Raw genomic sequence first — 20,651 nt, 5'->3', positions numbered from 1 at the left:
GTATAGTAAGGCATAAAAACGTCATAGTATAGTAAGGCATAAAAAGTCATAAAAACGTCATAGTATAGTAAGGCATAAAAAGTCATAAAAACGTCATAGTATAATAAGTCATAATATGTCATAGTATAGTAAGGCATAAAAACGACATAGTATAGTAAGGCATAAAAACGACGTGTATAGTAAGGCATAAAAACAACGTGTATAGTAAGGCGTAAAAAGTCATAAAAACGTCATAGTATAATAAGTCATAATATGTCATTGTATAGTAAGGCATAAAAACGACGTGTATAGTGAGGCATAAAAAGTCATAAAAACGTCATAGTATAATAAGTCATAAAAACGACGTGTATAGTAAGGTATAAAAATTCCTAAAAAGTCATAAAAACGACAGTATATTCGGGCAGAAAACCTCAGTGTAGTAAGGCATAAAATGTCATAAAAAGTCACAAAAATCGAATTGTAATAAAAATTTGTTTTATATGTAGCTTTAACATGCATGAACAGAGGTACTCAAACAACAAATCTTATGATAAAAGTATTTCTCTTGGTGGTTTCTGCACTACACACACGTTCATATCTCCGATCTAGTTGAACTTTTATCTGTCAGTTAAGCCTGGATCTCTCTCCAACCCAGTGATACAGTAAACATACAGGAGCAAATCATGGCAAACACAGTTTATTGACAATCAATACATCCTATAAATAAGTGTTCACAAAATAAATCAAACTTTAAATGTTTTTGTTTGTTTCTGTTCTGTCGGCCTTCTGAGCAGAGTCTGAGGTCGTGTACAAAAAAATAAGGATCAAACACTGACTTTTAAATCAAATGTCACAAAATCCTCTCTGTAATATAGATATTAACAATCTAAATTAGAAACATTTAATGATCTTTGATTGTGCATGTACACAGCTACATTCAGTGCCCAAAGAATCGCTTACATTCATGTTCTACTCAGAGTCTATGATCACAGAAATTTTGACACCAGTTAAGTTCAACTGCAGGGAAGAAAGTGTTTCAAAGCAGCATTCATGTAAATCCCTCATGTACATAATCACTTGTTTTTAACCTTTTTTAAATGTTCAACAACCTGCAGGGCCTTAAGTCATGGGACCAATTTGGACATCATCGGGGTAAGTTCTGAACAACATCAAATTATTCTTAAAGGGGCAGATTATAGAGTTCTTGACATGATGATGTAGCTGCACCTTCTTTGTTTAACAGCTAGGTGGCAGCATAATGTGTGTGCTGTTGACCCCTTAATACATTGTTGCATTAATCGTAACCAGATCAAAAACAAATCCCTTTAAAAGCTTCATGAAGCGGGTATTTTTGATAGCATGACTAAAATCAAATGTGAATTAACTCAACTTTGTACCTATACAGAACTTTTAGATTACAATTTTAGATTTACAACTGCACACACACAGGATGATTAAATAGCCAGATGTTTCGAGAGAGCAAAGTTAATCATCTGAGTGTAGCTACCTGTCCAGCACCAAATAGCAGACGAACAGTTAGCCACTAGCCTCTGAAGAAAGTGGAACATCTGTCTCCTGTGGGATGCTAATGTTGCTACATTTGTAAATGGGCAGTTTTTATGCTACTATGTTTTTAAAACACTTGATTAGCTATTGATAGCTTCATATCAAAAATCGCTTCATGCAGCTTTAATCTGAGAAAAAGGAGTGCCATTTAACTTCCTGTTATGGCCATTACAAAATAACCAATGGACAGTCTTGTATATTGTATGTTTGTGGCACTCAAACTATTTAACGCCATGTTGAATTAATCTGACAGGCTTCAGTACCACTCAAACATACATTCATACACAAAAGCAATAAGTTACCTATTTCTTTCTCAGTAGTTTGCCATTATATACAAAAATTAATTAACGCCATTAAAAGTACATTGTTATCTGATAAAATACAGTAGTTTTGTTGGCTACAGAAAGGCATGTCTGCAGATGAGTCACTGCCATTATTTAAAAAACAGTTATAGCTTACAGATGTTAAATAACCCTAAATAAAACAAAAAACGCCTCGGCTCATCTCTGTATAAAATGTGCTATCATCAACAAGTGGCTGCCTTCTATGAAAAACAGTAAAAATAGCTGCAGTGGTAGAAAATGGCAAGTGTGCCTCTCAGTTTCTGGATGCTTTGGTAATAAGTGTCCTTTATCCTTCAAACTCGACACCAGACTGTTGTGAACGTACAAAATGTAGATATCAAAATAAATCCTGACCTTTTTTATATTGAAAATGTTCAGTGGGGACGTTAACTGGCAAATCTACATATAAAAAAAAAAAAATCACAACCTTAAAACAGACCAGTAATATGGCTTCTTTTTTCTTTTACTGTGGCGCACCACAAATAAATATGTTTTTAAATACACCAATAAAATTTAGAGTCAAAAAACACGAGGCCTTCGGGTGTCGTCGTTTTGTGGAAGGGAGCAGGTGTATTTGAACTTGTCCGTTTTAGGTTTCATCCTCATACGTGCTTGTTCCTTTTTCAGTCCTCTCCCTTGTCAGGAAGAGCTGGAGACAAACTTTCTTTGCTGAGCATCGTGGCGGTGTTTCACGTGGGCGGAGGGCCGTTGGTGTAACGCAGCATGGGGTAGAAGGAGCGTGCAAAGTTGTTAGACAGTGTACAGCTGTAGTGCTCTTCAGACAGAGGCACCAGGCAGGCCACAACCAGCAGCACTAAGAAGAGCAGGTGAAGAGGGAAGGCAGCTCGTAGAACCCGGTAGAAGAAGGGTCGGTGTGGGGAAGAATCCCTCCTCTCCTCCCTGGATGTGGACAGAGGTGGATTTTATTAGTTTAAGATGAAAGACGCAGGTGAAGGTCGACTTTAAATTAATAGTTTGACATTTTGGGATCTAAGCTTGTTAATGTTCTTGGTGCGTGTTAGATGACTCTTGATTCCACACTCATACAGAGCTATAGCCAGGAGGTGATCAGCTTAGCAAACAGGTAACCTGGCTGCAAGTCACCGCTCCTGGATGCTGTTCGCCCAAAAGCAAATTGTTAAAGCTTGTAACTTCCTGTAAAACTGTTACTTTTTCATTTTTGGACATACAGCAGCCAGGTGCAATGTTTCACTCTTGCTGTTTGAAGGGTCAGTATTGGGTCACCCCAGTACAATGTAAGTAAAGTCTGTGCCGCTCATAGCATTGAAAATTACACTTAAAAAATCAAAAGCAACATCTGTTACTCAGGATCATCCACAGACTGAAATATAAACAGTTTTTATAGGAACTACTTTCTACCAGAGAAGTGGTTTCTATGAAAACTGTCACTTTTTTTATGCCGTACAACAGTGGATTATCCAGAGTAATAGGAAAATAGTTTTGGTGTGTTTGTAGAAACTATCTGCATGGTGAGAATATAAACTTTTGTAACTTGGTTGAACTGAATCCTGAAGCTAATTTACTAAAAATAAATCAATGCAAAAGTTACCTTCTAGTTGCCGTTTGTCTGACTGTAGCTGCCTGTGGACCAGCCTCCTCCTGAAGGAAAACACAAGTCAAAGGTGTTAATCACCCTTTACTTTCAAAACAGGAAATCTCAAATGGTTAAAATTGGTCCCACCTCAAACGGCAGCAATAATCAATGACATAATAGTATAACAATCACAGTGGACATTTTCTGTATTATGGGAGCTAGTACTTTTCATACTAAAAGATACATTTTTAATACTAAGAATACTGAGGTAACATTTTAAATGCAGGAATTTTATTTGTAAGGGTATTTTACATGCTGGTAGTTACTTAATAAAGAATCTGAATTTTTAGAACCACATTACTTTAGTTACTCTCATGTAAAACTTTGAAATTGAACCCTCTTCCCATGATAAGTGTCTAATTTCTACATGTTCTGTGTGACTGTACATCACTATTCTCTACATTCAGCCTGTGTGTGTGTGACAGAAGGTAAACACCGAGCTGTACCTTGTGCAGCAACAGAGGAGAGCTGAGTGTTCCCAGACCGATGCTGTCCATTTCAGAGCTGGTTGAGCAGGTTTCCTGAGACGCAGACGGTAAACAAACAAACAGATCATTAGATGGAGCTGATCAAACCAGTTCAGAGGCCTCAGAGTTCTTACACGTCTCTTATCTGACCTTTGTCCTTTGCATTTCCCTCAGATAAATACATTTTTGGCAAGAAAAAACAGCCTCTTATTGGCTGTGAACCTGTATCACAGCAGAGTCCTTGTGTTCATAAAGTAAACATAAAGTGGACATACCAGTTTTCCCTGCAGCGCGTGCAGGTCAGCCGCCACCTGTCGCAGCAGGAGATGCAGCTTGTTGCCGATGACGTGGACCTTCTCTTTGGCCTCCACACTGTCCTCTCCGGTGGCCTCGAGGAGGAGCTGAGAGGAGATGTCCTGCAGCGAGGACACCTGCCGCTGACGGCCGTGCAGCTCCTCCTGCAGCTCCTGCAGCAGGGGGCGGCAGAGCAGAGGACTCGGTACAGGGCTGAGACTGAACAGTGTTCAATATACAGACACGACTGATAACTTTGTTTCCATCCATCCTCTTAATGATCAATGGATCTTATATGACATTAAGAGCCGGCAGAGAAGGTAGTGTATTGTAATACCAATTCATCTTTGAATTATTAAACCTCTCTATAATGAAAACATGTATTCTGAAGTAAAATAGTGATGGATGAATTGATGGGTCGTTTGCTCACCGTCAGCGCGTCCCGGTGCTCCAGCAGGACAGAGCGTGAGGTCAACAGGTCACTGACGTTTACGCCGAAGAGTTTGTTTTCGGCCTGAGCGAGCCACAACAGCAGAGAGTGCAGCGTCTCGTGAAACTCCTGAAGAAGAACACAAAGGTCAGAGTGTAACGGATGTGGAGGCTGTTCATCTTTCACAAAACTCAAAACATCAGATTGAGAAGGGTTGAAACAGTTCATATATTAAACTCCTGTTTCTATCAGTTTCTATTGTTCATGTGAAACTAGATAATGTGCTACTGCTGCTCTCTGAACACTGACGTACAACAAAGCTTTTTAACCACCACAAACTGCAGTGAGTGTCTCCATGTCTCACCTGACACTGCATGAGTGCGCAGTGCAGCCTCCTCTCCCAGCTCTCCAGGCCGCCGCAGGCCTGCGTCCAGCTGAGGTTGGCTGAGCTCAGAGCTTCCTGCAGCTCCCGCAGCTCGACACTGTCGCCCCGCAGGAAGTGACGGCTGCTCAGGTTGACGGAGATCATCAGACACTTGTAGCTGTTGAAGCTTTTCTGCATCTCCTGAACAAAAGAGGGATTCACATGTTCTCAAAAGAAGACTAGAAGAGAGGAGATGACTCTTTGATGCAGCTGCTTTTGTTTGAGTCGTGTTAAGGTCACACTTCAAACATCTGTATGGCTGCAGGAACAAATGTGAGACATCTGGCCCTTGTTTTCTCAGACTCACGTGTACACAACAACGTCTCTGAGTTACAATTTTATCTTTCACGGATCATTTCTGAGAAGAAATGTGGGGAATGTCATTACCTTTAGTTTCCTAATGTTGACCTCGATGTCTCGGATGCTGGTGGATGGCGCAATCCGTTGCAGCCTCTCCAGCTCTGGCAGCACCCGGCCCAACCAGGAAGTGACATCGCAGAGGTCAGAGTTCAGCTTCTGCCACTGCTCCAAGTCCTGCTTGATGTCCGTCTCGTTGTTGAACTTCTGTGCCTGGAGCAGCTCCCAGCGCTGGATCACACCTGCAGATAAACAAGAGTCAGAGGGAGAAACGCTTTAACACCGCTACGAATAAAGATTGTATTGTTGTGCACAACCTATGTGAGTCCCTCTTAAAGTAAATTAGCAGGATGACTTGTTTGAATTGGTTAATATCAACCCAGGATTGAGTGATGTGCATTTGAGTAATAAATGTTATTTCTAACGTTTATCTTGAACATCAAATAAAAATCATAACCAATCGCCGCCTATGAGGCAGTTGTGAGAGTTCTGTAACACACAAAGAAGATCAGCCTCTACATGATGTTTTTACATAATTAGTCGATAGAAAATCAAGTGACAATTTTGACAATTGATTAAAAGTCAATAATCAAGCAAAGAATCTCAACTGTTTCCTGGTGCTGCTTCTTTCACATGTGGATTTACTGCTTTTTAAAATTAAATGTGTGTGAGTTTTTGCCTGTTGGTTGAAGCTATTTGAGGATTTGTGATGGACATTTTTCGACAGTTCAGTGACATTGTATGAACAAAATGATTAGTCAGTTAATCCAGAAGAAGTAATTAGTACACTGACATTCATTAATAATCTGCCAGTGTGGTTCATGACAAAAATGTGACCCATGAAAGTTGCAACATTGTCTTTGTCAGAGGAAACCAGAGGATTATGGGAAAATAATCACGTGAGTATTCAGTCATGTCCTCCTTTGGTCTCACAAACCGGTTTACCACATGTTAAAGTTATATTACAATCTGTATTATCAGCTCTGACTGTTGTTTCCACAAAGTCAAACAGAGTGACGCCTCTCTCTATGGTGTTTATCTCTGTCACTGTACCTGTGCTGGTCTGTCTGTTGGCCGTGCTGCTGGTCAGACCTGCGTCCTCCAGATCCTCCTCATCGTTCAGGATCAGCTTGACTCTCTTCACACTGTTGATGCTGCCGCTGCACTCCGACATCAGCTTCACCTGAACGCACACAGATTCAATCAAACACTGGTTTCACAGTGAGGAAACTGAGCCTTTAACATGGGAATATTTCGTAGATCTCGATGTGTGTTCTTACGTAGCCCTGCTGGTGGAAGGGAGTGCTGGTGGTGTGTGTGGGAGACGAGCTCAGGCCTCGGACGATTTCTCGAGGAACTCGTTTCCTCTCTGGGGAGCCGGGCTGGTGCCAGCTGGGCGGGTCAGACTTCACTGAGGAGAGAGATGGAAAGGTTCAACAAAATGATGGTAAAATTTTTTTAATAGAATGAAATAGAGAATGAACAAGAAAAATGAGTTAAACAATAAGACAGAAAATGGAACAATAAAGCCACAAATTTCATCATTGAAATATCAAACAGTCTTTCAATTCTTCCATCAGCCATTTGACACATGCATGAAATTCAAGTATCTGTCAATAACATGCAAAAACACTATCAACAAACCACAAATCCACTGCAGAAATGCAGAAAATAAAACACGGTCTCATGCAACTTTCATGACTTCAAGACTCAATCTTGATGAACAAAGATTGTGACATTTGTCAAAGTGGATAATAAGTTGCAGCAGTGAACAGACGCATCTGTAAGTGAAGATACAAACAAGGTGTCTGTGAATTAGATCAGGGATGTGGATGAGTTTGGGGTTGCTAGGAGACGGGATGCATTAACATACAGCAATGCAGTAGCATGCAGCAGGCAGAGTGCCTACCCGAGGCTCCTTCCACTGCTCTGACAGTGGCTTTAACAAACGACTCTGAGCTCTCTGTGACCTGCACATCTGGAGGAGAGAGCAGAGGTGAAGGGCGTGTGACAGCTGCTCTGTAAAGATGGAGCTCTGCGCACGTTAAGAAGCGGTTTCAGGAAGATCACAAAACGAGCAGTTAACAGAACAGTGGGGACGCCAAGAAGAGAGCAAGACAGTAATCTGCGACTTCAAACTGACGGAACATTTTGACCTAAAGGAAACACCTGGAGTTAAAGATACAAATTATTAACTACAAACTGACAAAATTTGACATTGTTGACCAGTTTTCAAACTTTTAAAATTCTTTTTCTACTTTCAAGGACATGCAGTCTGGAAATTACCTTGTAAATATCAGTCACAGAAAACAGTTTTTGTTGTTTGTGCTTAATAAAGCAGGTGGACACAGGGACCTGTTCTGAACTCTTTGCTGCTGTGTTCAAGGATGCTCTTAAATTTGAATTCGCCTCATTGATTATTGTTGTCTTGGCTTCTTTTTCCATCACCCAAGTTAGCTTCATATGTTCTGTGCCGACCAAGACCAGCAGTAGAGAACGCATTACACCTGTTGTCAAGTACCTACTTTGGTTACCTGTCAGTTTCTGTTTTGATTTTTAAATTCTGCACCGACTTAAATGTCTCACATGCTTACGCTCTATGAACCAGTACAGCTCCTCAGGTCCTCTGGCAGCTTTTAGTTTCTATGCTTTGAGCCGATGGTTTTTAGTCGGACACTTTATTTTATTCACTTATTTTACTGTATCTATGTTGTAAATTGTAGTTTATTCTATTTTATCTGTTATTTCATTTTGCGTAAATGTTTTTTTTTTTGCTAAAGTTATTATAGCATCTTTTTTATTGTATCTATTTGTCAGCTTTATTTGATTTCTCCTTTTTCTTTTTAGCTCATAAATCAACTGTGAAGCTCTTTGAACTGCACTAACCTGTATTAAAAGTGCTGCACAAATAAAGTCTGAACACGTCAGTCAATCAATCAATCAATCAATCAATCAATCGATCAATCAAAGGTAAACAGAAACCAATCGAAATACAGTGGATTCTAAAAACCTGTGTTTGTTGTACAGTAAATAATCTCTTTCTCTTTTGGCTGATGACAATAATGAACAGCTAAAATAAGCAGCTGTCGTTACCTGATAGAGCGCTGAAGAAGGTGGCATCCTCATCATCCTCGTGTGACGATGATCCTCCCACGTCAACAGTGTGGTCCCACTCCAGTGGGATGGAGTCCACGCTGACGGGGGTCTCTCTCCCTGATCGCTCCAGAGGAGGCGCCAGCAGGTGGCACACGGCCTGACGTCCAGCCGAGACTCCGCCTACAGCCGGGACTTCCTCCTCCTTCTTCCTCGTTTCTCTCCACGAAGTCCCGTTGGTCAGATCGGGTGAGTCTTCCAGGTCCGTGTCCCGGTCTGACAGATCCCTCTCCTCCTCCAGCACCTTCAAAACGGACGAGGAAAGATATTTAGCTCTGAAACTCTGAGCATCATCATGAGTGAGACACACAAACAACAACTCTATTGTCGTCCATGTTCCTGAAAGATGTGTAAGACCCTCAAACTACAATTTGATGGGATAATTTCATTTTTTTATTGATTTAACAGTAAAAAAAAAGAAAAAAAAAAGAAAAAAAAGTAAACTAAAAACTATAAGTAAAATTAAACTTCACAAACTGTTTGTGTGTATGTTTTGTGTTCTGCAGTTTTTTTCTGCCATCACTTAGAACTATATTGTACCTGTCTCCATGTTGCATCTGTTTTTATCTCTAAGAGTAACACTTGTGTAGCACTGACCGGGCGCCTGTTGACGAGGCGGTGGTGGAAACGCGCCACCCTGCCAAACACCTCCTGGCAGTAGGAGTGTAGCTCCTCCAGCTCGTCCTCGATCAGCACGGCGTCCAGAGGAGCGCTCTTCTGGATCAGGTTCTCCCCGAACACGATGAGGGCGTCGATCTTGTTGGTGTTGAGGGTGATCTCCTGCTGGAAGCCCTGCACAGCGACACAGCACATGTTTCCGTCTTTTAGGGGGCCAGAGTAAGCAGTGTGTATGTCGTCTCTTTACGGGGGCTGACTTACGTTGAGCTGTCTCATCTTGTCTTCGATGTCGCTCTCAGAGAAGTGCTCCACGTTGGTGAGCTGCAGGTCCATCTCCGTCAGCCAGACCAGGATCCCCTCACGAGTTCCCTCAAAGTCTTCTCTCTGAGAGGTAAAGTGCTGCAGGAGCACAGAGGGCGGAGATCACTATTTAAATGCTGTTCAGATATTAGTATTCATGCAGGTATTCATGAATGTCAGAGATATTAATGTCACAGGTCAGACTAGGGTTGAAGCATTTTTAATTCCCAAACTATCTGATAGTTTTAATGAAAAACGTCCTTGTTTAATATAATAAATCCAAACAAGCTTCAGCGTTTGAAGCTACATGGAACAAAATGTGGGTTTCAACTTTAGAAAAGCAAATGAAAGTGTAAACTTATCATCCTTGCTGTGATTTGTACTGTCTTTAATTTGTTTAAATTTCTATTGAGATGTTAAACACAAATTTACTTTATTGATGATCCTTTTTCTAAAGTATTTATTGGTTGTGTGATGTCACGTGGATCCTGCATCTTTACTCTTTTAACATCACAGATCACATTTATTGTGTCATTCTTGACAATGTTGTAGTTATGAGACTCTGTGTTAAACTTACTCTGACTGGGTTAAACCTCAGTGGGATAATGAAGAAACACTGGACGGAAACAATCTAAACTAAATGATATTTATTATTATTATTATTGTTCTTACAGTGCCAGTCTCTTTTTATTACTGTGACTGTATGTTTTTGGCTGGAGTCTGATGTGAATGTTGCTTATGGGGGCTGAGCCTGCAGAGGTCAACCAGCACCAATCGGCTGGATTCTTTGATTACATGCAACATAAACACCCTCCATCTGCTCGGAGCCACATGCCGCCATGAAAACAGCTTCCTGCCAACATGACGCCTCGTGCTTCGTCACCGTCTGAGAGGTGACCCAAATCCTGACGGCTTAGGGTGGAGCTGAGGGCGGGGAGATACTACACAGATCTGCTGGGAAGGTTTAAGGCATGCTGATGTTCGATCTCTGATTTCTGTCTGACTCATTTTAGTTTTTTAATTTTCATTCTCGTAAAGAAAAACTTCCTCTGCTGTGATATGTGCAGTTTGTTGTCACTGGATTTCTAGATATTAGGGTTCAGATTATTTGAGGAATTTTTCAAACACAGCTTTAAAGATCCTTCATGGTTTTAGTGGCTGAGTCGGTGCAATTAAAGTCCTTAAACACTGTTCATATAAAATCAACCACTATGCTTCTGACCCCCACCCTCTCCACTCACCTTGAGCCTGCGGAGCACAGCCACCACCCTCCTCTGCAGGCTGTCCCACCGCTGGTTCCCCTCGTGGACCATGACCTTGAGCTTGCTGGCGGTGTCGGTCCGGTTCTCCCGGGCCAGACGGCGGTACTGTTTGTTGACCAGCTCCAGCTGAGTCAGCCGCTCGTGAACCTGCCGCTGGAACGCCTGAGAGGAAAATACAGGATGAGCACATCAGAAGTTTCTTTAGAGTTTATGAACGTTTGTCATGGACTGCACATATTAAGATAATAATTCAAGTGAAAAGGAGAGGAAGGGTATGATTTATCTACTAAAATTTCCATGTGGGAAACTAGTAGAACTTAAAAGTATTGCATGATGTAAAAAACAAAAGCCCAGCTGTGACACAGTTCATGGAAATGAACGATCTGTTCTCTTCTCTGTGACTTGAGAAGGTGTTTTAGGCACCAACACACTGGAGAAACTTTGTGAAAATGTTTGTTAAAACTAAGATTAAATACATAATAATAATAATAATAATAATTATAATTATATCAAATTTATTGTAAGAATAATTATGGTAATATGTGTTCTCAACATAGTATCTGTTGTAAAGTCAGACAACTGGTGAATGGACTGTAGGGAAACAGGAAGCAACATCAGACACCGTCCTGATGAAGGACAGAAGCCTCCTGCTTTTATACTCCATTCTATTTATTCACATTGTAATGTATTTTAACATGTCATCCTTTTCATTTAGAATCAATTCACTTATAAAACACTATAATCACCCTGTATAAAAGGTGCTAGACTGAATTACTGATTTTAAAAATCACTAAAATACCAGATTGAAGAGGCCATGATCACAGGCCTGGATTTTTGTGGAGGGAGGATGGGTGCAAAGATAAAATTAAAACAAGAACACATCATCTGTTTCTGTCTAAAAATCTTTTATATTAATGTCATTATTATAAGGTCATATAAACAGACAACAGGCCTCCACTCCCAGCTGCTCAGAGAGGATTAACAACCTTTTTCCAGTCAGTTTATGGATGTGAACCTTCATCCTTCTACTGATTTGCTTCTCTAATGATGATGATGATGCTCCCACAGCTTCCATTACATGTCACTGACAGCCAGTGCTGTATATAGGTCAGTCAGTGGTCTTCCACTGCGTTTAGAAGTAAACACCATCTAAACTGGATCCCTGTTGCTGTGGAGATGAGGGCATCTCAGCAGAGTCCAGATTACCGGACACTAATCTGTGTTTCTATTCCAGACCGACACATGAAAGGTTACCTTTGTGTCTCAGCATGACAGGACACCTGAACCTGAAACTGCACTCACACAAATAGTGAATAAGACGAGGCGTTAAAAGTGTCGCCGTAATCTGCTATTCCAAGCAGGTCAAACAAGTAAAGCACAAAATATAAACTTAACTTCAGCTTTCACACCTGCAGATGATTTTGAATATTGGGTCATCACCTGAACCTTTCTAGTGTTGCCACCATCTGGTCAAAACATCATCATTTACATAAGGAAACTCTGCATCTAATGAGCAGTTCACAATTTAAATCTATTCTCCCCAGAGGGTGAAACTCTTGAAAGTTTGGACTGTTTTAGGTTCATTCCACATCAAAAGATCAACGATATGGAAATTCGTAGGGCACGGTTTTGTTACCAACTAGGTAAACTCCTTGATTTGAACAAACCTTCCCTGTAGCGCCACCATCAGGAGAAAACTTCACACAAACTTTAAGCTGCTATGATTTAGGTCTATCATGGTTTTGGACCAGCCAACCGCTGCCTGGAAGACAGTGACAGGACATGAGACTGATCTTCCTGTGAATTTAAGGTCTTTCTTGGCATCACTTTGCCTCCAGTCGTCCCGTTCCAGAATTCTGCCAAAGTGAAAGACAAAGGATGTCTGCTGACCTCGAACTTCTTGAGCTCCTCCTTGGCGCTGGTGTAGAGGACGTCGGCGGAGTCTGGGTTGGCAGCAGTGAACTCAGCTGTCTTCAGCCAGTCTTCAAAGCGAGAGTAGTCGTCCAGGAACTTACACCAGAGACGCCACGTTTCCTCGATCCTGACAACAACAAGATTCATTTAACCTTCTTTATTTATCTGGCTTAAAAAAAAAGATGATAAAACCTGTGCAGCCTCCTGCTTCACATCTACCAGTGTCAGTCTGCAGCGACCATGTGATACATTTATTTATTGTGACTGGCTCGTTTACATAAAGAACAGTCTCCAGTTTTGGTTGGTTTACTGAGTCACCCTGTCATCTCTTATTTTGCCATAATGAGATCCGTGTATTTATTTTGGTGCATCTCTAACTGCACATCCCACAACTGCTCACCTCATCCTCCTCTCCATGGACATGGCACAGATGTTCCTCCAGCGACGGTCCAGGCTGCGGGTGGTCTGCTGGATCGAGTCATTCTCTGAGTCGCTGCCACAGGCGTCGGCGTCGTGGAGCAGGACGTCACACAGCGTCAGCACAGACGCCACGCTCTCCGTGTGCTGCTCGATGTCCCGCTGCAGGTCCTGCAGGTCAAACAGCACAGAAACATCTCGATCACATCTACAGTCAGTAGATCAACAAACCGGGGCTCATCGATGGAAGTCACATGGAGTTTTACACATCGATACAACAATATTCTAGTTTTCCTGGCATGGTCATTTTGAGCTGGACAAATAAGCCACATAACACTCCAGACTTTGACCATAATTTAGAAGTAAGAGTTTCCCAGTGCAACAGTGGAATGACTGTAACACAGAATCTGAATGTGAAGAGCAGACAAGCACAAAGAGTCCTCACAACATGCGTAAAAACAGCAGTGGAGTTATAAGTGACCACAGTATGGATCTTCAGTCAGGTGATAGTAGGTCGACTGGGAAGAGGTTAAACTTATCATCCATCAAGTCAGAGAGAAGGCAGCTATCCACAGCTGACGCCACTGACCATCTCTGAAGAGAGAAGATCACTTCTGCACATGTGCGACCATCTGTTACCATGTGACTGAAGCTTCATATTTAAGTCGCGTGATTACAACTGAACCAACTCCATTTGCTGATTAAGATCATGAGAGTTAAAGCTGTGGAAGAACCTAGTGAGCGGACTAAGATTGTTTGTCAACCTGATGCAACGGACAATTATTTTCATTACTGATTAATCTGCTGATTATTTTCTTGATTGGTTGTTTGGTCTGTGAAACATTAGAAAATAGTGGATCATTATAATCATAGCAAAAATATTCAGTACTATAGATGATTATAAATTAACATAATTTAAAACACATAAAAGCAGAAAATCTTCACATCGGAGAAGCCAGAATCAACAATTTGGCTTTTTGCTTAAAAATAAAAAAAAAATTAAAAAAAAAAGACTTTAATGAAGTTGTAGCAGCTCTCAACAAATGTCTTCAAGCATCAAAGGACGGAGGTTTGCAGCTCAGCTAGGAAGCAATCCGGTTTGCCAAAGATTTAAAATGTACCTTTTGTTTTCAGAAATCTTTATGGGGCCGTTTCACCTCCAGCATGTTGCCTAAATGTTTTACAGGCATGAGCAGCTCCTCCATTTCTTATCTGCATTGCCTCGTGGGGCAGAAGTGTTCATGAAAAGCACATTAACATGTGTAACGTGTCCCACATTTATGCATGTTTTGAGCATGAAGTGTGTTCACAGTACAAAAGTGACAAAGTTCTGCATATTTTAAAAACTCAGTATGCATAGTAAAATATGTTAATGTGCTGCTGTTTTACACCATTGTCCCACGATGTGATGCACACAGCAAATGGGAAACTGCTTATAGCTGCAAAAGATGAAAATCCATTGAACATTTTGGAAAACAAAAAATTAAAAGACATTTTTCTGTCTCTTTATGAAGTTTAATTAGCAGTAATATTCCATAGTTGTAGTTTGACTGACCTGTAATGTCTCATTTCCGGTTTGTGTAAACTGTGAAATATGTTGATTTGTTGTTTACTAATTGCAAAAACAATACACTGTAAAGCCTCGTATAATGTACATTATATGCTATTAGCACAAGTATGAAATTGGGACACCTCTGTTTTGTGTTCATTGTGATTTTCGGCGTGTGTGTGCACGCGTGTGCACGTGTAGCTCCCTCTGAGGCCTGACAGCACTTTTGTCGGCTCCTGTTTGTTCAAAAGTTACCACTCTCTGGGTTGCCATGGTGACGGTTGAAAGCTTAAAGAGCCCATCCACACAGGAGTCATTTCAGCAATCCCTCATCCACTAATGGAGAGAGCTGCAACCTTTTTCTGAAGAACAGGAGAAGTCCCGTCTCTTTCAGCCCGCCTGGCTCTCCATCTGTTCATTGCTCTCACTAATTCACTCATATTTCTTTCCTCCGTTTTTCTGCAATTCTGTCACTGTGAAAGGAATTATTCCTTTCTTCAGACGTGTGCTCCTCTTCCTCAGACATCTCTCTGTCCAAATTCAGACAGGAAACTTAAGTCAAATTTGTTTTGCAGATCAGCTCAAAGTCAGGCTGATTTTTAAAAGCAGAAACCAGCTCAGATTTACAGACGGTTAAAATATGATGTGAAATGTGGGCGCGCACCTGTTTTGACCACAACATCCATCATAAAACTAGACTACGAAATATCCAACTCTAGTTCACTTAAAGCCATTTCATCACTGTCAGTAGCTACATAAAGCACTTTGTCTGACACGTTTGTGACAGAGCACTGCACTTTCAAAGTTCTGACATTTTTACACCTGTCAGAAAAACTATGACTCTTGTCAACCAATCAGTGACGCCCAGCATCTAAGAGAGTTAGGTCATCTTAAATCATCTTAAAGGGGACATATTATGCTCATTTCCAGCTCTGTAATTTTATTGTGGGACTCCACTAGAGCAGCTTTGCATGATTCACAGGTTAAAAAAATCCTTATTTAATAAGTAATTATTTGACACAATGAATACCCATGAGCCAAAAATATGAAGACACTTAGTTTAGTGATATCAGTGTGCCAAAAAAATGTTGAGTGGCCACAGATTCCACCTGTCACTGATGTCTAATGTGGCTGTCCTATCACCAAAAGGCAGTTTTTGATTAAACAGAACAGATCTGATCATGGTGTTGGGGAAGGCAGGGAGGTAGACAGCCTGCTGTAACTGAAAGACCAAATCTTATTTATCATTTATTTATTATTTCTCCCCCTGAACCTTTCTGCCCCTCCACTTCCTCTCAAACCAGGAACTTTCCTCCACTTAGTAAAGTAGTAAAGTAAAGTAAAGCGGCAGACTACAAATGGACAAACAGGCTGAAGTCCATTTCCTTTTTCTGGACCCCCCTCTGAGGCTGCCTCTCACTGCATTTACCATCTCTCAGCCCAGCTTCCTCCTTCACAAATGCCCCTCTCTTCCTGCAGCGTGCTGAGAGTTCACTTTGCAGCACACATTACTCAAGTCTTCAGTTATTATGTGTTGGACCTCTACAGGGCGGACATAACATGGAGGGTTTTTAAAGCATGGGTTGTATCATCAGTGAGTGAATGAGGTACTTCCTGCTCTAAAATTCCCTCAAAGTGCCCTGAAGTGTCTCTGCCCTGGACAAATTCATGACAGCTTTTTAAGCCTCCTGTTTAAATAGCTACATAGAGCTATATGTTTCCTCACTGTAAATTCCCTTTTGAAACCCTTCTCTTACTGATAACTCATTGTTCCTTCACATAGAAGTATGTGAGTCTCAATTATTTCACCCTTGAGCCTCAGCCTCAGTGGGGATGGAGAAGAAGTGAGAGAGAGGCAGGAATCTGGGGCCATTTTACTGAAACTTCTTAAATTAAGGGAGGAAGAGTATGAGATTTGATTTTTCCCAAGTTGCTAATACTGAGGCAAATCTTAACTAACTTTATTAATCCTATCCTATCTTACTTCATCCTGTCTTGGTTCAGGTTAGGAAATCCTAAATACTCAATCCAACATCAGTTATCAACTTTTACATCTGTTACCTAGTAACCAGTGCTTCATTTCTCATCTCCTCTCACTGAGGTATTTTTGTTGATTTGTCATTGAAACGTACGAAGAAAGAAATAAAAACAACAACAGAGGCTTAACATCAAGACAGGTTAGTTAGAAGTGTAGGGAAATTAATAACAGCACTAACCCTGGGGCTAAGGTGTTAGAGTCTGCCATGTGACTTTAAACGAATAAGTTCCACCTGCTGACATTTCGTTGGTTGTGTAAAAACAATACAACAGCAGTGATATGGATAAAACTAATTAACTAAGTGATGGAAAAGTGAACATTAGAACAGATTAACAGTTATCCCAAAGTTCCTGTCTTCAGTCAGGATAGGAACTATTCATCTGTGATGGCTTTTTTTCCTAAATCCAGTCCTAACCTTCATTACCATGGTTACTAAACAGTTAAGGTCCGTTAGCATCTGCAAGTTAGAAAGTTTCTGCAATATGAACCCAGAGATGTGGCTCATTTGGAATGCTTTGTCACTGTAATTGGGAGCAGAAAATTTAGCCATAATTTCTGAATTAATTTGTCACTGAAAATCTGAAGTGATGAAAATCACTGTAGCAGACACTGAGATATCCTGACTTCTTGGTACCTGTATTGATGAACCTCCAAAAGCACTAGATCCCCCAATTGGCCTAATGCAACCTGATAGCAGCACCCTCACTGTCTGGTAAATATTCATGTCTTTTAAATTTCAACCTCCAACTTACTGCATCAGGCTTTTTGTTAAAATATTTAACTCTTCAGTCCAAGTCCAAATAACCTCTAATGACATGATCAGGGTTATTTTCTTATACTTTCAAACTTCCCTCAAAGACGCAGAAGATGTTATACAACTGAACCTCATATGTAAAGTCAGTGGAGTCCCCCATTCTCAATGTTTTATCAGGTTTCTGAGAAGGATATTTTAACTGAAATGAACCTTTAGTTTTTATGTCCACAGGCTTTTCTCCCCAAAATAAACATTGATTTTCGGACACAGTTGTTGATCTTTGTAGTGATGATTCAACCAGGAAATTCATGTCTGTCCAAGCAAATTTGTTCATTTGATCTGTTGATCTGTGAAGCTAAACTAAGGAAAGCTGAAGTTAACTAATATATAAAAGACATTTAACCAGATGGAAACTGAAGGTTATAAGCTGCTTAAATATTGCATTAGATTAAAAATCCTTCCTTCTTTGCCCACCTGCTGCTCAGCCAGTTTCCTCTGGATCTCGTCGCTGTGGCAGATGTTGTAGACCACCGGCTTGGCCAGCTCCGCCTCGATGCGAGACAGCCATGTCCGCAGGTTGCTCATGTTCTTATCGAGCTGCTGCACCGTCACCAGCGTCTCCTTCAGCTTCCTCACCCTGCAGAAAGAGAGGTGCCATGTTATAGACTGTGCCACTGGAGCCATTCAGACATACTTTCTACTAAAGCCTGTAACTTTTAAGAAGTTTTGATACGATAATTCCTCTGTCTCTTTCCTACTTTAGCATTTATATCTCTGTGAGATTCTCAGCCATCCAGGTCAAGGTACGTCTAAGAGCAATACAAAAGTAACGGGACTTGCTTGAGGTTCTTTCATCCTTCCACCCACTCATATAGCTCTTAGAGATACCAATGAAAAGACCAAAGTCAGTAATGTGTCAATCTCTCGATACCTCCTACACTGTCTGTGGCTCTCAGCCACAAACCCATTGGTTCCTATTGAATATTAAAATCTTTAAAAATGTCTCAAAAGTCCACAATATACACACAGTAACTCCCTAAAACAGCTGGTCACTGTAGTTGTCAGCAAATGTCACTGAAACAAGAGGGAATAGTATATTTTGGGGGATTATTTTCAGTGGCGGATTAATTCACATTTGATGCTCTGGTGAGTATGTGTGGGAGCAAATATGTTCCTTTAATGTCACAAGGCTTAGATCCTTTATTACAACAAAGTTTCTTCAATCAACAGCTGATTTTAGAACCTTAAAACTTACTACTTCACCAAACAGCAGCTTTGTTTGACAGATATATTCTTTGATTTTGGTATAAATCAGCGGACTGAAGGGACAATTGATGCTACAACAATATCTGCAACTACAGTATATCTGTACATTCAGCCTCAAAACAAATGAACTTATTTGATACCAAAGGTCTCAATTTACTGGTCCAAGATTTACTTTTTGTTATGGCAATGCTTTGAAAGTCTCATTTCAGTGTTTGAATTAACAGTTTCCAAGGCCTTTGAATCTAAGTTTGCACAGAATATAATTGAAAAGAAGCTTTTCACTGTTCAAACTATCAGATCTGCTGAACTTCTCATTTGAAATCTGAACTGGGACACTTTGAGATGCAGCGTGAACACAACCTTATGTCACGGAGCAGAAATGTTGAGCGTGGCCGTCCACAGTGAGAATCACACCCATCACCCCGCCATTGTTAGCACTACGCTCGGCTCAGATTAGCACGGTGGAGGGTTGTCACAGTGTCTGGGAAGAGTCGCTATCATTCTCACATACGACACAACAGGAGCCATTATAGCCGAGCTGCGGGCTGACCTACATCTGACGGAGAGCTGGGTGTAGTCTGGGAGGGGAGATTGCATTCCAGTTCTGCTCTCAGGTCAGTGACCTACATCACTTCATTCCTCTACACAGACCAACACAAAGCAGAGAGGGTGACACTCCTCCGTCATGTGACAGAGCACCAAAACACACCTCTGTGTGTACATATGGTGGGATACTCTGACTGTCACACAGTGGTTTTGTGTGATCTACAAAATACAAATTAGTACAAAGTGACACTGAAAGCAGGGGTAGGTGCCTTTTCTAATTAACTCCAATGAGTTTCATGGCTTTTGCATTCTGCCCAATAGTGAATTCCTGAGATTACATCTTTAAACAGATCCCTTAAATTATGTCTTTTTTAAGATTTGTGACAAAGATGTGACCAAAGCATTAAAGTTAAGAAATATATTTTAAAAAATAAACTTGTCAGTTCTCCTCGGCTGGACAAACACTGTCCTAGCTGCACTGACTCTACATGACCTTAAACATTTCCTTACAGTAATTTCTTGTAACTTTTGCAGAGAAAAACATTAAAAATGATGCATCAGTAACAAGCTTAATAGTAGCATACATCTGTAGGTCTATAACTCTACTATAAGCACCTAAACCTGAAAAAAAGTAAAATTTTTCTCTGAAGTTGTGTGAGAGGAGCAGGCAAAGGGGCTGGGCTGCCTAAATATGGAGGAAAATCCAGTGGTTCTGTTACTGAACACCTGCTTGATCTCACGTCAAAGAACATTAGCAGGATGCTTGAGGCTTTAAATACATTTTGGATTAGTTTGCCTGTTATTTTATTTCCTTGATGGACATGTATCTCAACAACAAGCTAATCTTCAATCTGAAAATGTAAAAATCACTAAACTTGACACAGCAACATTGTGCTCTGTGCATCTTGAAGGACAGGAGGCAGCAGGTTGTGCAGAGCAGCTGCAACTCAAACGAACATGTCACAGTGTATCTCTGAGCTGCGAAGCTCATTCCTATGTGTCTTATCGTAATGTTCAATGATTAACAGGTTATTAGCTCCATGCACATTTACATACACTGTCGACATTACTATTAATAACCGAAGTGTAACTGTGTGTGTGTGTGTGCACGTTTCATGCTACTTCAGACACTGTGTAAGGTAGCACAGCCGAATGATGCAACAGTGACACTGAGGCAGCAACAAGCTGCTGAAATCCCACATCACAGAAGCTGCATTTTGCTTTAATTTCCGACTAATAACAAACAATTGGCATAATTGTTAAGATGCTGACACTGCAACAACACAGAGAGGAGGGGCTCCAGTCCTATTTTTGGCTTGAGATGCAGCTGTGTTTGTGTGCAGGCAGGTGTGCGTCCA

General features: G+C 40.8%; 1 protein-coding gene across 1 annotated transcript in view; it reads right to left on the bottom strand.

The window, feature by feature from the left end:
• Positions 1–660: 660 nt before the first annotated feature.
• The window catches only part of syne2b (spectrin repeat containing, nuclear envelope 2b), a 134,701-nt gene continuing 114,710 nt past the window's right edge, over positions 661–20,651 (bottom strand). The window contains exons 115-131 of the mRNA XM_087173693.1: positions 17,956–18,118; positions 13,124–13,311; positions 12,700–12,850; positions 10,789–10,971; positions 9,509–9,646; positions 9,227–9,421; positions 8,570–8,873; positions 7,386–7,454; positions 6,757–6,887; positions 6,530–6,659; positions 5,507–5,718; positions 5,060–5,260; positions 4,696–4,824; positions 4,247–4,438; positions 3,951–4,025; positions 3,460–3,509; positions 661–2,789 (exon numbers count right to left, since the gene is read on the bottom strand). Coding sequence (XP_087029819.1) covers positions 2,579–2,789; positions 3,460–3,509; positions 3,951–4,025; positions 4,247–4,438; positions 4,696–4,824; positions 5,060–5,260; positions 5,507–5,718; positions 6,530–6,659; positions 6,757–6,887; positions 7,386–7,454; positions 8,570–8,873; positions 9,227–9,421; positions 9,509–9,646; positions 10,789–10,971; positions 12,700–12,850; positions 13,124–13,311; positions 17,956–18,118 — 2,722 coding nt within the window. The 3' untranslated portion in view covers positions 661–2,578. The remainder of the gene's footprint in view (positions 2,790–3,459; positions 3,510–3,950; positions 4,026–4,246; positions 4,439–4,695; positions 4,825–5,059; positions 5,261–5,506; positions 5,719–6,529; positions 6,660–6,756; positions 6,888–7,385; positions 7,455–8,569; positions 8,874–9,226; positions 9,422–9,508; positions 9,647–10,788; positions 10,972–12,699; positions 12,851–13,123; positions 13,312–17,955; positions 18,119–20,651) is intronic.

The sequence above is a fragment of the Seriola lalandi genome, unplaced genomic scaffold (genome assembly GCF_002814215.2).
Source record: "Seriola lalandi dorsalis isolate HSWRI2012SDOR001 ecotype SW California unplaced genomic scaffold, Sedor1 jcf7180002054271, whole genome shotgun sequence".
Taxonomy (NCBI): domain Eukaryota; kingdom Metazoa; phylum Chordata; class Actinopteri; order Carangiformes; family Carangidae; genus Seriola; species Seriola lalandi.
This window is presented reverse-complemented; position numbering and strand designations above follow the sequence as displayed.